The following is a 13,650-nucleotide window of genomic DNA, read 5'->3' on the forward strand; positions in this document are numbered from 1 at the left end:
TCTAAGGTATCACCAGTTATTTTTAAATGTACATATAGAGTTTTAGGGTTTTAGATAAAAATTCTAACAATTTCATCAGCATGCTTGTTATGTATCTAATGAAGCTAAAATGTGGCATATCAGCTTTGTAGGTGATTTTGTAGATGCATTATCAAACACTTTAATAAAAATGTGGCTTGCTATGATAATTATAACTAGATTTGCAGTATAGGGATGACTATATGAAAATAATAAAGGAATTTTCAATAAATACGACAACATTTCCATGTCGAGTTGAAGGATGTCCTTTTCAAAGTAGTCATCTAGAGAAATTGTATATTTCTAATTAAGTTGGTGCCGGTGCTGCATCCCCTTTAAAAGCAACTTGGAGACCATTTATGAAAATGATCCTTACTTTAAGTTGCCTTACTTATCAGAATTTTTTTTTTTTTTTTTTTTTTTTGAGACAGAGTCTCGCTCTATCACCCAGGCTTGAGTGCAGTGGCACAATCTTGGCTGACTGTAACCTCTGTCTCCCAGGTTCAAGCGATTCTCCTGCCTCAGTCTCCCAAGTAGCTGAGACTACAGGCACACATCACCATGCCCAGCTAATTTTTATGTTTTTAGTAAAGACAGGGTTTCACCATGTTGGCCAGGATGGTCTCAATCTCTTGATCTCGTGATCTGCCCGCCTCGGCCTCCCAAAGTGCTGGGATTACAGGAGTGAGACACTGTGCCTGACCACTTATCAGAATTCTTACTCTTTGATTCTTACTTCTAATTAGTGTTAATGAAAAAGCTAGCTTATAAATGACAGCAGTTATTAAATAATCATTATTTCCAAGATACTACAGTATATGATGTTTTCCATGTCATAAAATATAAGGTATGGGGCCAAATTTAATCCAAACGTTTTCTGTGCTAATAACATTTTAAATTAGGGATATTTAATACACAATTATCTGTAGGTTTGGCTTCTATTGGAAATTAAAAATTAAGAGTTAACAACACAGGCAAGTATTTTCTCATGGTGACTATTAGTGGAATCTGAAGAGAGGCTGATTCCTTTAGAAGAACAAATACCTTCCACTTTAGTCTCTGCTCACACATTACACATATATACACTGACATCACGGTGACTTGATTCACATGGAAAGCCAGTTGGCATATAGGTAAAAGTAAGTTTGCATTGTGGATGGTCAAATACTCCAATTTACTTCCTTGCGAGAGAATTATCTATCCTTGCCTTGTAGAACTTGGGTGCAGCCTTAGGGTTTGTTTTGGCCAATAAAATGTAGGTGAAATTGAAATTTATCACCTTGAGGCAAAAGCTAATGAACTAGCATGTGGTGCATTACGTCTGGATGCTTAGTTATGAGACAATATTTGGGACAGAGGTTTTCACATCATCTTTGGTCCTGGAGAAAATACTACCAAGAGCAGAATCATAGTTCATAACAAACATGTAGCAGAAGTGAAAAATAAATCTTTGTTGCAAGCCATTGTGATTTGGAACCATATGTTAACTCTCTCTGATGTAGCCTATCCTGACTTACATGCACATTTAAATTACTTCCCTGGTCCCAGTAAGCAACTGAGTTCATGATCCATGCTTTTCCTTTAGTTCTCCTCTAACTTCTAGAATGTGAAAAATTGAATCTCAGTAAGGTTAAATAATTTGTTTAGAGATCATGAAGTCAGTCTCTGAATATAGATCTGACTCCAAAGTCTATGTGTTTACTTTAATTCCTCAATCTCCTGTTCCATAACACAATCAAGTATTTGAACTATGCCATTATTGCCATTTCTACCTCTTACTATACAGTAAAGATATAAAATGGCTGTAAAATTCACAGATTTCTGAAATATCTAATCAAAGTAGATATGTTACTTTTACATAGTAGTTGCTAAACTAGAATAACGTTTTGATAGATTTTCTGATAAATCAATTACAAATACATATATTAATTTTCAATTCTATAGTCTCATGTTTATTTTATAAACACATAATCTGGACCACTTTAAGATAATTTTAAATCATATTTATTGTTTTGCAAATAATAACCTAGACATTTCTTAATATTTTAAAAAACCCAACACAAAGTAATAAATTTGGCTTCTTTTCCCCACAAAAATGGGAAATACCTTTCAGCAAAGGAAATTTTAAATTATTTTTACACACCAGTTGGTTGCTGAAATTTATAGCTCTTTAACATGACATCAGCAAAAATAATTAGCATTAACTGATTAATACATAAAAGAAAACAGTTTACAATCATATGGTAAGCAAGAAACAAAAACTGATCAGAAAACACCATTTTATAGTAATTGTCAAACTGATAAACTATTACAGTATAGTTTATCCCCAACATCTCTGAGCCCATTGATAGAGTACTTCTATACATATAAAGATATAATAAAGGATACAGTATTTATTGCAACAACAAATTAAAGGTTGTCAAAATGTATGTAACTTAAATACCCCCCCAACATTGATATAGTGGCTTCTTATTCCTTAAACATAGAAATTCCACTCTTTGCTGTAGAAAGATAAAGTTCTTTCATCAAAAGGCACATTCTTATCTGCAAGAAAAAGAAAAAAAAATACCATAAGTGTCCTTTCTGGAACAATTTTAAAAACATTTAGAACTATTCAGAAAGATTTGGTGGGGAAGGAAGAACATAATACAAGTATTTAAAATTATTAAAAAGAACACCAATAACACATGCTTATTTTGTCTAGATTATTTCAGAAATTATCTTTTAAACAGAAATTCTAACTTACTAAAGGAATTTTATATTTAACTACTGTGAGTAAAGACTAAGCTATATTCATAATAAAGTTTACCCTCATGTAATATTCATAAATGACTTTAGTGGACTTGCGTATATGATACAGTTGACGGTTGAATGACATGGGTTTGAACTGCATAGTACCACTTAAGTCGGTACCGCTTAGATTTTTTTCAATAAATATAGTCTAAAGTTTTTTTGAGATCTGAGACAATTTGAAAAATATTACAATGAACTACGTACTTTAGAAATATCAAAAAAGGCCAGGCGCGATGGCTCACACCTGTAATCCTGTCGGGAGCCATGAGGCCGGGAATTAGCCGACCTCTGTTGCTTGATCTCTGCAAAGCGGAGACAAGATGGCACATTTCCGGGTTCTTCATTACAAACCTTTCCTGCGCGCGCGCTAACCTTTCCCGCGCGCGCGCGCGCGCGCTAACCTTTCCTGCGTGCGCACTAACCTTTCCCGCGTGCGCTAACTTTTCCCGCGGGGGCAAACATTTTTCCCACCCAGGAAGATATGCAGCCTATGGCGCAGGCGCGATCCCGCGCCCGGGAAAATTACAAACCCAAGGCGCATGCGCAATTGTAATTTGAGTAAACCCAGCCTCCTGTCACCGCCCTGGCCCAACCTCTTCCTCTGCCAGCCTATATAAGGCATTGCAGCGCCACCATTAAACGAGACTTGATCAGGCTATTTGTCTTGTCTCCATTTCTCATGTTTTCTTGTCTCCTCCATTCCCACTCCTCCTTCCAGGGCCCGTTCGACTGTCCTGCGGGTCGCGACATAATCCCAGCACTTTGGGGGGCCAAGGCAGGCAGATCACTTGAGCTAAGGAGTTTAAAACCAGCCTGGCCAACATGGTGAAAGCCCGTCTCTACTAAAAATACAAAAATTAGCCAGGCATGATGGCACACTCCTGTAATCCCAGCTACTCAGGAGGCTGAGGCAGGAGAATCACTTGAACTTGGGAGGCGGAGGCTGCAGTTAGCAGAGATTGTGCCACTGTACTCCAGCCTGGGCAACAGAGCAAGACTCTGTCTCAAGAAAGAAAAAGAAATATTAAAAATTTAAGAAAAAAACTATGCCATGAATGGATAAAATAAATGTAGATGCTGATCTATTTTATCATTTATGATCATAACATATATATATACAAATCTACTACAAAATGTTAAAACTTATCAAAACTTATGCACATAAGCACAGACTGTACATGGTGCTATTTGCAGCTGAGAGATAAGTAAATATAAAGATGCAGTATTAAATCATAACTGCAGAAAATTAACTGTAGTACATAGTGTACTACTGTAGTAATTTCACAGTCCCTTCTAGTTATTATTATGGTGAGTTCAAGTGTTGTTGGAATTTACTTAAAACAACATGTGACACTAATCATCTTCACCCAGGCAATTCGTATCTTCAGTAAATTGTGTATTGCAGTAAAAGTGATCTCTTATGATTCTCACATAGTTTCTACTGCACTTAGTGCAATATCATAAACCTTGAATAACATGATGACACCCATACAAAATGCCACTATTGATAATGGAATTGCTTCAGCTGGAAGCAGAAAAAGTCATGACATTACAAAAAAAAGAGCTAGATTGCTTGATATGTATTGTAGATGGAGGTTTGCAGCAGGGGTTGCCTGCCATTTCAAGAAAAATGAATCCAGCCTAAGGACCACTGTAGAAAAGGAAAAAACAAACAAACCAACAAACAAACAAACAAAAAAAACACTGTGAAACTGTCACTGTAGTTTCATCAGCAAGCACAACATCTTTGCACTTTTTTGAAATAACTTTTTATTTCATATTGAAAATTAAGCTTTTATGTGGTTGCATGATTGCTATAAGAAATGCAAACCTACAGACTCTAATATTATTTGAGAAAAAGCAGATTCATTATATTATAATCTAAAGCAAAAGGAAGGTGGAAGATCTAAAGCTGAAAAACTTAATGCCAACAAAAGATGGTTTAATAATTTCAGAACGGGGTTTGGCTTAAAAAAATTGTCAAGATAAAAGGAGAAGCAGCTTCTGTTGACCAAGAGGCAACAGACCAGAGTCCCCAGAAACCATTCAGAAAATCACTGAGGAGAAAGGACATCTGCCTAAACAGTTTTTAATACAGATGAAAGTGCCCTGTTCTGGAAGAAAAATGCCACAAATGACACTTACTCGTATGGAAGAGAAGTAAGCAGTAGGATTTAAGACCGAAGGGATAGGCTAACAGTACTGTTTCATGCAAATGCAGTAGAGTTTCTCATCAGGATTGCCCTTACATACAAAGTTGCTAACCACCAAGCTTTGAAGGGAAAAGATAAACACCAGCTGCCAGTCTTTTAGTTGTACAACAAGAAGACCTGGACACTGAAAACTCTTTTTCTGGATTGGTTCCATTAACGCTTTGTCCCTGAAGTCTGGAAGTACACTGCTAGTAGGGGACTGACTTTTACAGTGCTTTTGATATTGGACAATGCCCTGGGCCACAAAGAACCCCATGAATTCAACACTGAACGCATTAAAATGGCCTCCAAATACAATGTTTCTAATTCAGCTTTGAGATAAGGGGGCCGTAAGGATGCTTAGGCTCATTACACCCAGTACACTATGGAAAGGTTTATTCAACACTATGGAAGAGATCCCAATAGAGAAAACATCATGAAAGTCTAGAAGAAATATACCATTGAATATGCTACCATTTTATTGAAAAAGGCCTGAAAGCCATTAAGTGCAAAACAATAAATTCTGCTGGAGGAAACTGTTTCAAGATGTTGCGCATAACTTCACAGGATTTACGATAGTCAATCAAGGAAATCATGAAAGAAATTGTGGATATTGCAAAAAAAAAAAAAAAAAAAAAAAAGGAAAAAAAGGTGGGGAATAAAAGATGTCAAGATAAAGATCTTGGAGTAATTCAAGAGCTAAGTGACATTCCAAAGGAACAATGAACAGAAAATGACTTGATTGAGATGGGTGCTTCTGAACCAGTGCCACATGATAAGGAAGAAGATGTAGAAGAAGCTATACCAGAAAACAAATTGACAGTAGTCAATGTGGCAGAAGGATTCCAATTATTCAAGACTGCTTTCAGCTTCTTTTATGACATGGACCTTTCTGTGATATGGGCACTAAAACTAAAGCAGACTGTGGAAGTAGAATTGGTACCAATAGAAACAGTTTTAGAGAAATGAAAAGGCAAAAAAACTCAGATGTGTTTCTGTAAAGTTACACCAAGTGTGCTTGCCTCCCCTTCCACCTCCTGCACCTCTTCTGCCTCTACCACCCCTGAGACAGCAAGACCAGCCCCTCTTCTTCCTCCTCCTCTTCAGCTTACTCAACGTGAAAATGAGGATGAAGACCTTTATGAGAGCCACTTTCACTTAATGAACAGTAAATATATTTTATCTTCCTTATGATTTTCTTAATAACATGTTCTTTTCTTTAGCATACTTTGTCGTAAGAAAGGAGTATATGATACATATAACATACAAAATACATGTTAATTGACTGTTCATGATACTGGTAAGTCTTCCAGTTAACAGCAGGCTATTAATAGTTAAGTTTTTGGGAGTCCAAAAGTTACACGTGGATTTCTGATTGTGTAGTTGGTGCTCCTAGCCCCCATGTTATTCAAGGGCCAACAATAGTTATTCATTTCTATGGTTTCTATAAATACAGTTCTTTGTTCCTATTTCTAACCTTCAGAAATGAGGGTTACTAAGGCTACAAGGTACTAAGTATAATCTATAAAACAATCAATGCTTTGGATATTTATAATATGGTAACAAAAATTATCCATACTAAAGACAAGATTTCCAATAAACATTACAATGGGGCAAGTTTGCCCATTTACTCTTATTGCCTAACTAGTTTATTGTAATATAAAACTATATTTTCAACACACACATTTTTATAGATTTTCATTCAAATTATACAACTTACTTTACTACTACTTAATCTAAATCCTGGCTTCCAAAAAAATTTCTGCTAGTAAGAGTCATCATAATGAAAAGCATTTGATCAAACCAAATTAAAAAAAAAAAAAAAAAACCAAAGTGTGCAGATTTTACAAACTTAATAAATCTTCCTTTATAATCATCAATAACATTTAGAACTTCATTGGAAAAACATCTGAAAATGAATAATGCTCTTTTTCATCTTGTGTTATCTGAATCTTTAGTCAGGAGTCTGTAATAGTTCTCTAAATGATTAGTATAAGAATAATGAGGTTCTAATATATTTTTACTTTGAAAGCAAATTTAATCCTTTAAAAAATATACTGAAGGTTATTTTAAAAAATGAAAACAAACAAACAAACAAAAAAAACATGTAACACTTAGAATTCTATTGTATAGGCCTTGTTCTTTTAATGCTTGTAACCCATGGTAATACTGATATGAATTTGTGGACTATGAAGAAAAGTCAATCTGTAAAATCAAAGTTGCAGTTTCATAAATGAGAAAAAGAACACAAAATGACTAAAACCTAATCCAAATTCTATCACTAAATAGCCTTTTGAACTTGACTATATATGAGACCCTAAGGAATATCTACAATATTTTTTTCAAATAGAAAAGAAACTACCACATAAAGAGTCTCTTAAGGTATGGTTTCAGAAAGGCTTTTTGAGACTGATAATTAACCTCAAAACATATGCAAATAAGCATAACTGTCTATTATGATCTATCAATCATATTACATTGTGTCCAACATTTTCTTGAACCTGTTTATAAGACTGTATGACCAGTTCTCTCATTTAGAGTATTTCATTCCTTGAGTGGGAATTTCATCAGAATTCCATTCTGGAAGTTTTCATGCTGTTCAGCAGCTACTATAGGAACCACCACTCCACACTCCCTCCCTGGCATCACTCAACCACAGACCAAATGTAATACTGAAGAAGGCATTCTTATTTATATGCCCAATTGGAAATATTTTTAACTCATCAAGAATTAAACCAATTCTCTTCCAGCCTTAAGCATGGTCTTCCAACCTTAAATGAAGTCTCAAATTCCTGAACTCAAATTATCCGCCCACCTCGGCCTCCTGAAGTGTTGAGATCACAGGCGTGAGCCACCATGCTGGGCCTTCATAGGCTCTTATTTGATTAACTTGTATCTTAAACAAAACAAAACAAAACAAAAAAACCTTTAACTCAGTTGCCACCTACTCACTGAAATCCATGTTGCTATCCCTCAGTTGCTCTTTCTCAGGAATCCCATAGCAGTTTGAAAAAAGTGGAGTGTTAATATGGTATGAGAAAAATAGCTAAGGATTCCTACTCTCTGGAGAGGTGATATAGAAGTTGTAGAAGGTAGACTGGTTGACTCAAAAAAATGCCGCAGGCCTGGTGCGTGGCTCACACCTGTAATCCCAGCACTTTGGGAGGCCCAGGTGAGTGGATCACCTGAGGTCAGGAGTTCAAGACCAGCCTGGCCAACATGGTGAAACCCCGCCTCTACTAAAAATACAAAAAATTAGCCTGGCATGGTGGCAGGCACCTGTAATCCCAGCTATTTGGGAGGCTGAAGCAGGAGAATCGCTTGAACCTGGGAGGCGGAGGTTGCCGTGAGCTGAGATCACTTCATTGCAGTCCAGCCTGGGCAACAAGAGCCAAAATCTATCTCAAAACAAACAAACAGACAACAAAAACAAACAAACAAACAAACTCTGCAACAGAACCAGGAGCACACAGTATAATCCTAGTGGGTCTGTTAACAGGATGCTCTTTCGGCAATAATGGCAGGGATAGAAGCTGTGGTCCAAAACCAAGCAGGACAAGCTATCCCTCACCCGTGGCCAGCAAAGATAGAAGACTGCAAGTGTGATGGTTAATACTGAGTGTCAACTTGATTGGACTGAAGGATACAAAGTATTGATCCTGGGTATGTCTGTAAGGGTGCTGCCAAATGAGATTACATTTGAGTCAGTAGGCTCAGAAGGGCAGATACACCCTTAATCTGGGTTGGCACAATCTAATCAGCACCAGCATGACTGGAATATAAGTGGCAGAAAAGTGTGAAAGGAGAGACTGGCCTAGCCTCCCAGCCTACATCTTTCTCCTGTGCTGGATCCTTCCTGTTCTTGAACATCGGACTCCAGGTTCTTCAGTTTTGGGACTTGGACTGGCTTTCCTTGCTCCTCAGCGTGCACATGGCTTACTGTGGGACCTTGTGATAGTGTGAGTTAATACTTAATAAATTCCCGTACATATATATTCCATTAGTTTGGTCCCTCTAGATAACCCTGACTAATACAGCAAGTATGACCTTTCCTATGAACGGTACTATATTTCAGAGTTTATAAGACACACATTTTTCACAATTTAAAATCTCTGAACTTCAGACGCATCTTTCAATTGATGGCATCTTACAATAGCTGTCAGATGGGGGCAGTTCTTACATAGTTGCCATTGGCTGTATGTGTGGATCAAAGCTCTTTGCATTGTTGTCACTTTGAGTGAATTATATGCATTGTTGGTATTATAAGGATGAATTTAATGAGGTTAAAATACCTTCAAAAAGTTTATTTCATGAATCACAATTGAAGCAATTTTTTTTTGCATGCAGAAAGACATAAAAGAGAATAGTAAACTATAATTAATATCAGTGAAGCAAATATTTAGCACTAAACAATGACATTAATCCCATACATGTTTGCCAAAAACAAGTATCTCTTAACATGGAAAGATACCCCGGATAAATGAAAACCCTGCTAGTTTCTGTTTTGAGAAACTATTATACACCAAACAATACAACTGCAAACATAAATTGCCAAATTCTTCAGAAGGAAAGCACAATGAAAAAGTACTGAGAGTCTAGTGTGCACAATTCTTGTATAATTTAGAAATATCACGATCAGGCACAGTGGCTCATGCCTGTAGTCCCAGCACTTTGGGAGGCTGAGACGGGTGGATTATCTGAGGTCAGGAATTCAGGACCAGCCTGCTCAACATGGTGAAACCCCATCTCTACTAAAAAATACAAAAATTATCCAGGCATGGTGGCAGACATCTGTAATCCCAGCTACATGGGAGGCTGAGACAGGAAAATTGTCTGAACCTGGGAGGAGGAGGTTGCAGTGAGACAAGGTCGTGCCATTGCACTCCAGCCTGGGTGACAAGAGCAAAACTCTGTCCCAGTAAACAAACAAACAAACAAACAAAAAAACCAAAAAATCGCTATATCATTTCACAATTTAACTGACAGCTATTTGTTTTCTTTCTTAATGATCTGCTTAAAATTAATGGTGTTTTAGATTAATTGAATAATGAAGTCTGTCTCCGAAGAACTTGGATCAATTTGAAGTGAAGAGAGAGGAGAAATAAGGAGTAGAATTTTTATCAGGATGATATTTACATCCTGAATTGACAAAATTTAAGCTGAAAATAATGGAACTAACTGGAATTTTCAGTTTTCCACCATTATAATATAAAATAAAGAAAAACTAAGAATGTTATATTCTTGCTCAACTACATTATATGGCAGTGACATGGATTACCAGTACCCATACATCTATTTCAAATATATAGTCTCACATGAAAACAAACATAAGTAACCACAACACTGAATGCCTTGATGGCTTTCAACATATTTGAAATAGGTATGCAACACATTGAGCTATGCATGCTGCTAAGCTTAATAGGTAAAAATATTTTAAAAATTAAACATTCATTCTTCTAATCACCAAATGTGTTGAGTTTTTATTAACTGTGAGGAATATCACTTGGTACTGAATGGGATGATGGTGATCAAAAATTAGAGAAAAAAATATTAAAAAAAGAAAAACAATATCCTTCTTTATTAGTGCAAAACTATAAATAAAGCTTGGAAATAATTCAGAAGGACAAAAAACATTGGCCTAGAAGGGAAGCCTGAATTCTAGTGTCATCCTGATCAATTATTTGCTGGATGTTCTTAAGTTTTTTTGATTTTTGTTGTTATTTTGGATAAACTAAATAGTTTTCAATTAAGACTAAGGACTGTCTTTTTAGGGTAGTCTATAAGATTAAAACAGGCAATTACAGAGATCAAAAACTGGGAAATATTTTAGAAGTGCAGTCCAACTATATTATTTGGCAGGCAATTTGGTAAGAAGGAGGAATCAAGATTCAAGAGATTGGTCTAAGGGCATTCAGTCAATAACAGAAGCTCAAGAAGCACTTAAGTCTATATGATTATGTTCTGTTGCTCCTTATTTTATCATAATATTTCTCAGATCTGGAGGGTTTAGTCATTGAAATCTGAAGATTAGATCCTATGTCAAATGCTCAGTTTTCTATCATTTACAGAATTTCCACTGTACTAAAAGAAAAAAAAATGCTGCTCTAGTTATAGCAATGGATTCCTATTTCTTCTACAAACAAACAGACTATAAAATAATAAACAACCAAGACATTCTACTAGTATGCACTATGCTGTATCCTACACATTTATTGTACTGGATACCTCTTCTTTCTCTACGAAACTGCTATTCATAAATAATAATGTCTTAGAATCCATGCTTTCATTCAGTGACTCCCATTCCAAATATTTCTTTTTCATCAGTAGCCAAATTTAATGTTCAGCAAAATTTTGAAAAAAATTATATAAAAGTTCTTTTTTGCTACTTGTTTAATGACAAACACAGCAAAGTTCCCTTTAAGAGAAAAAATTAAGTAGGAACGATCCTACCACCAACATACCAGTGGACAAACTAAATATAAATTTCTAAAGTAAATATTAGTACTTTAATACAATCTTATATTCTATTTATTTTGACTAAGGTTAGTATTTATTCTGATACTATGTTATACCCAACAATTAAGACAGTGTTTTAGAAATTAGAACTACAGTATTTTCAAATTGATAACTGTTTGAATAAGATTTTCTTAATGAGGGTTTCTCACTAAACACTTGTATCAAATCTGCAATCTAATTCTGATATACTGATGTTAATAACCAGGAAATATTTCATGGCCAAGTACCTCACTGAGCACAAAATGTAATCAACACGTACAATACAATAGTATATTTAATGAAGCATAACAGCAGTAGCCAAAAAGCAAATGCAGGGCTTTTTAAATTACATATTTGGCAGAAATTACTAAAGTAGCCTGAAATGACAGAAATATTAGCTTTTAGAATCTGTTACCAAGATTGTCAAAATGTCCTCTAATTTATATCATTATAAAATAATAATTATTTAAAATGATTATAAAATAATTTTAAAACTTAATTTTTATTTTTAATTATTATGGATACATAATGGTTTTACATATTTGTAAGGTACATGTGATATCTTTATACAATCATAAAATGTGTAATAATCAAATCAGGGTAATTTAAAAATAAATTTACTAAATCAAACAAAATAGCAAGAAGGTATTGTTTCCATTTGTTGTTTCATGCTGTAAAGCATTCTTTTAAACTTGTGTTTCTTCAGATTGCTTATGAGAATTTGTCTCCATTTTGCTTTGAGAAAAGCGATAGTAATTTTTAGTCAGCATATGTGGCCTCTGACTCCTCATCAGTTTTTTTTTTTTTTTCTGGAAAAGCTGAAAATTCTACCAACAGTTCAAGAACTGAGATTTGTTTTTCAGTTTTATAATTCCTTTGTGCAAAATGATTCAGCAACTAAATAAAAAAAATGCTTCTAATTAACAAAATTAGGGTAACAATAGCACATTCAATAAAAGTTATATTAAGCAGCACAAACTTTTTTTCCAGAAACCAACAATTTTTCCCCATTTGACTGTACTGAGCCTCAATGGTTAACATACAAGACATAGTTGGTGGAATGGTGGTTTGCTACTCAATATCTATTCCACCTCAACTGATAAGTCTGAGCTAATCATGGTACTTCCATTTTCCTCCCCAGGTCCTAGTTTATGAATGATCTCATAATCTAATCCTGGACAAGGATGTGAAAAAAATAAAAATAAAAAACAACTGTGTTGGAGGACTTTATGGAAACCTTTCTCATTCTTAAGAAATACATAAGATACATAAAAGAGTGTGGCCCTGACTTCCAGTTAAAGTTACCATCTGGTTGTAATTATAGGAACTGCTAGTACGATCCTCTTATCAACCTAAGAATAAAACCAATACAGAACAATGAGCAGAACCAAGGGAATCACAGAGGAGAGGAGCAAGACCCTTGAGTACTGTGCCTGCTGAGGCCTCTATCTGTGATATTCTGTTACATGAAAAAACACACTTCCTTTAGAAAATTTATATTAAACCATATATTGGTGTTTTCATATGGTTCAATTTAATATAAAGAAACAGAGAAAATACCCCACATCTTAATGACCAACAATATTTTGATGTATTTAAGACCACATTAAAAAGCACCCCTCTCAGAAAAACCTGACTACAAAAACTAGTTTTGTAAAATTATAAGCAAGGAAATTCATTTGCCTCTCTGGAAATGACTTGCTTCCTGTTATTCTGTGGATAGAATCTTGAAAATGAAGAGGGACTAATTTAAAAAACCATTAAACAAGAAGACAGCACCAGTAAGGGATGATCTCACAAGAATTATTAAAAGTTATACTGTAGACTAATTATATTCTGTACTACAATTGAAAAGGCAGACAAATCATACTACTTATATGCTTTATTTTGGGACCTACATATTTGGAAAATTAACAATAATACAAGTGGTAGTATAGAAGACATAGTGAGCAGAATCTAGAATTATCCTCTTTAGGTGTAGTATAAATCAAATAAATGTTAAACAAATGGAATGAGATTGATTGCAGGATATTGCAGATGAAGCCATTTGAACTAAGCCTCAGTTTTCCTATCTTTCAAATAAGAACAATAGGAACTACTCTATAAGAAATGTTTTTAATTATTTCATAGTGAATTTAGATCCTAGCATAAT

At 35.0% G+C, this 13,650-nt stretch overlaps 1 protein-coding gene across 1 annotated transcript in view; it reads right to left on the reverse strand.

The window, feature by feature from the left end:
* Positions 1-1,999: 1,999 nt before the first annotated feature.
* FAM174A (family with sequence similarity 174 member A) overlaps positions 2,000-13,650 on the reverse strand; it is a 45,086-nt gene continuing 33,435 nt past the window's right edge. Inside the window, exon 3 of the mRNA XM_010352961.1 lies at positions 2,000-2,562. Coding sequence (XP_010351263.1) covers positions 2,559-2,562 — 4 coding nt within the window. The 3' untranslated portion in view covers positions 2,000-2,558. The remainder of the gene's footprint in view (positions 2,563-13,650) is intronic.

This window comes from Rhinopithecus roxellana, chromosome 3, assembly GCF_007565055.1.
Source record: "Rhinopithecus roxellana isolate Shanxi Qingling chromosome 3, ASM756505v1, whole genome shotgun sequence".
NCBI classification, from domain to species: domain Eukaryota; kingdom Metazoa; phylum Chordata; class Mammalia; order Primates; family Cercopithecidae; genus Rhinopithecus; species Rhinopithecus roxellana.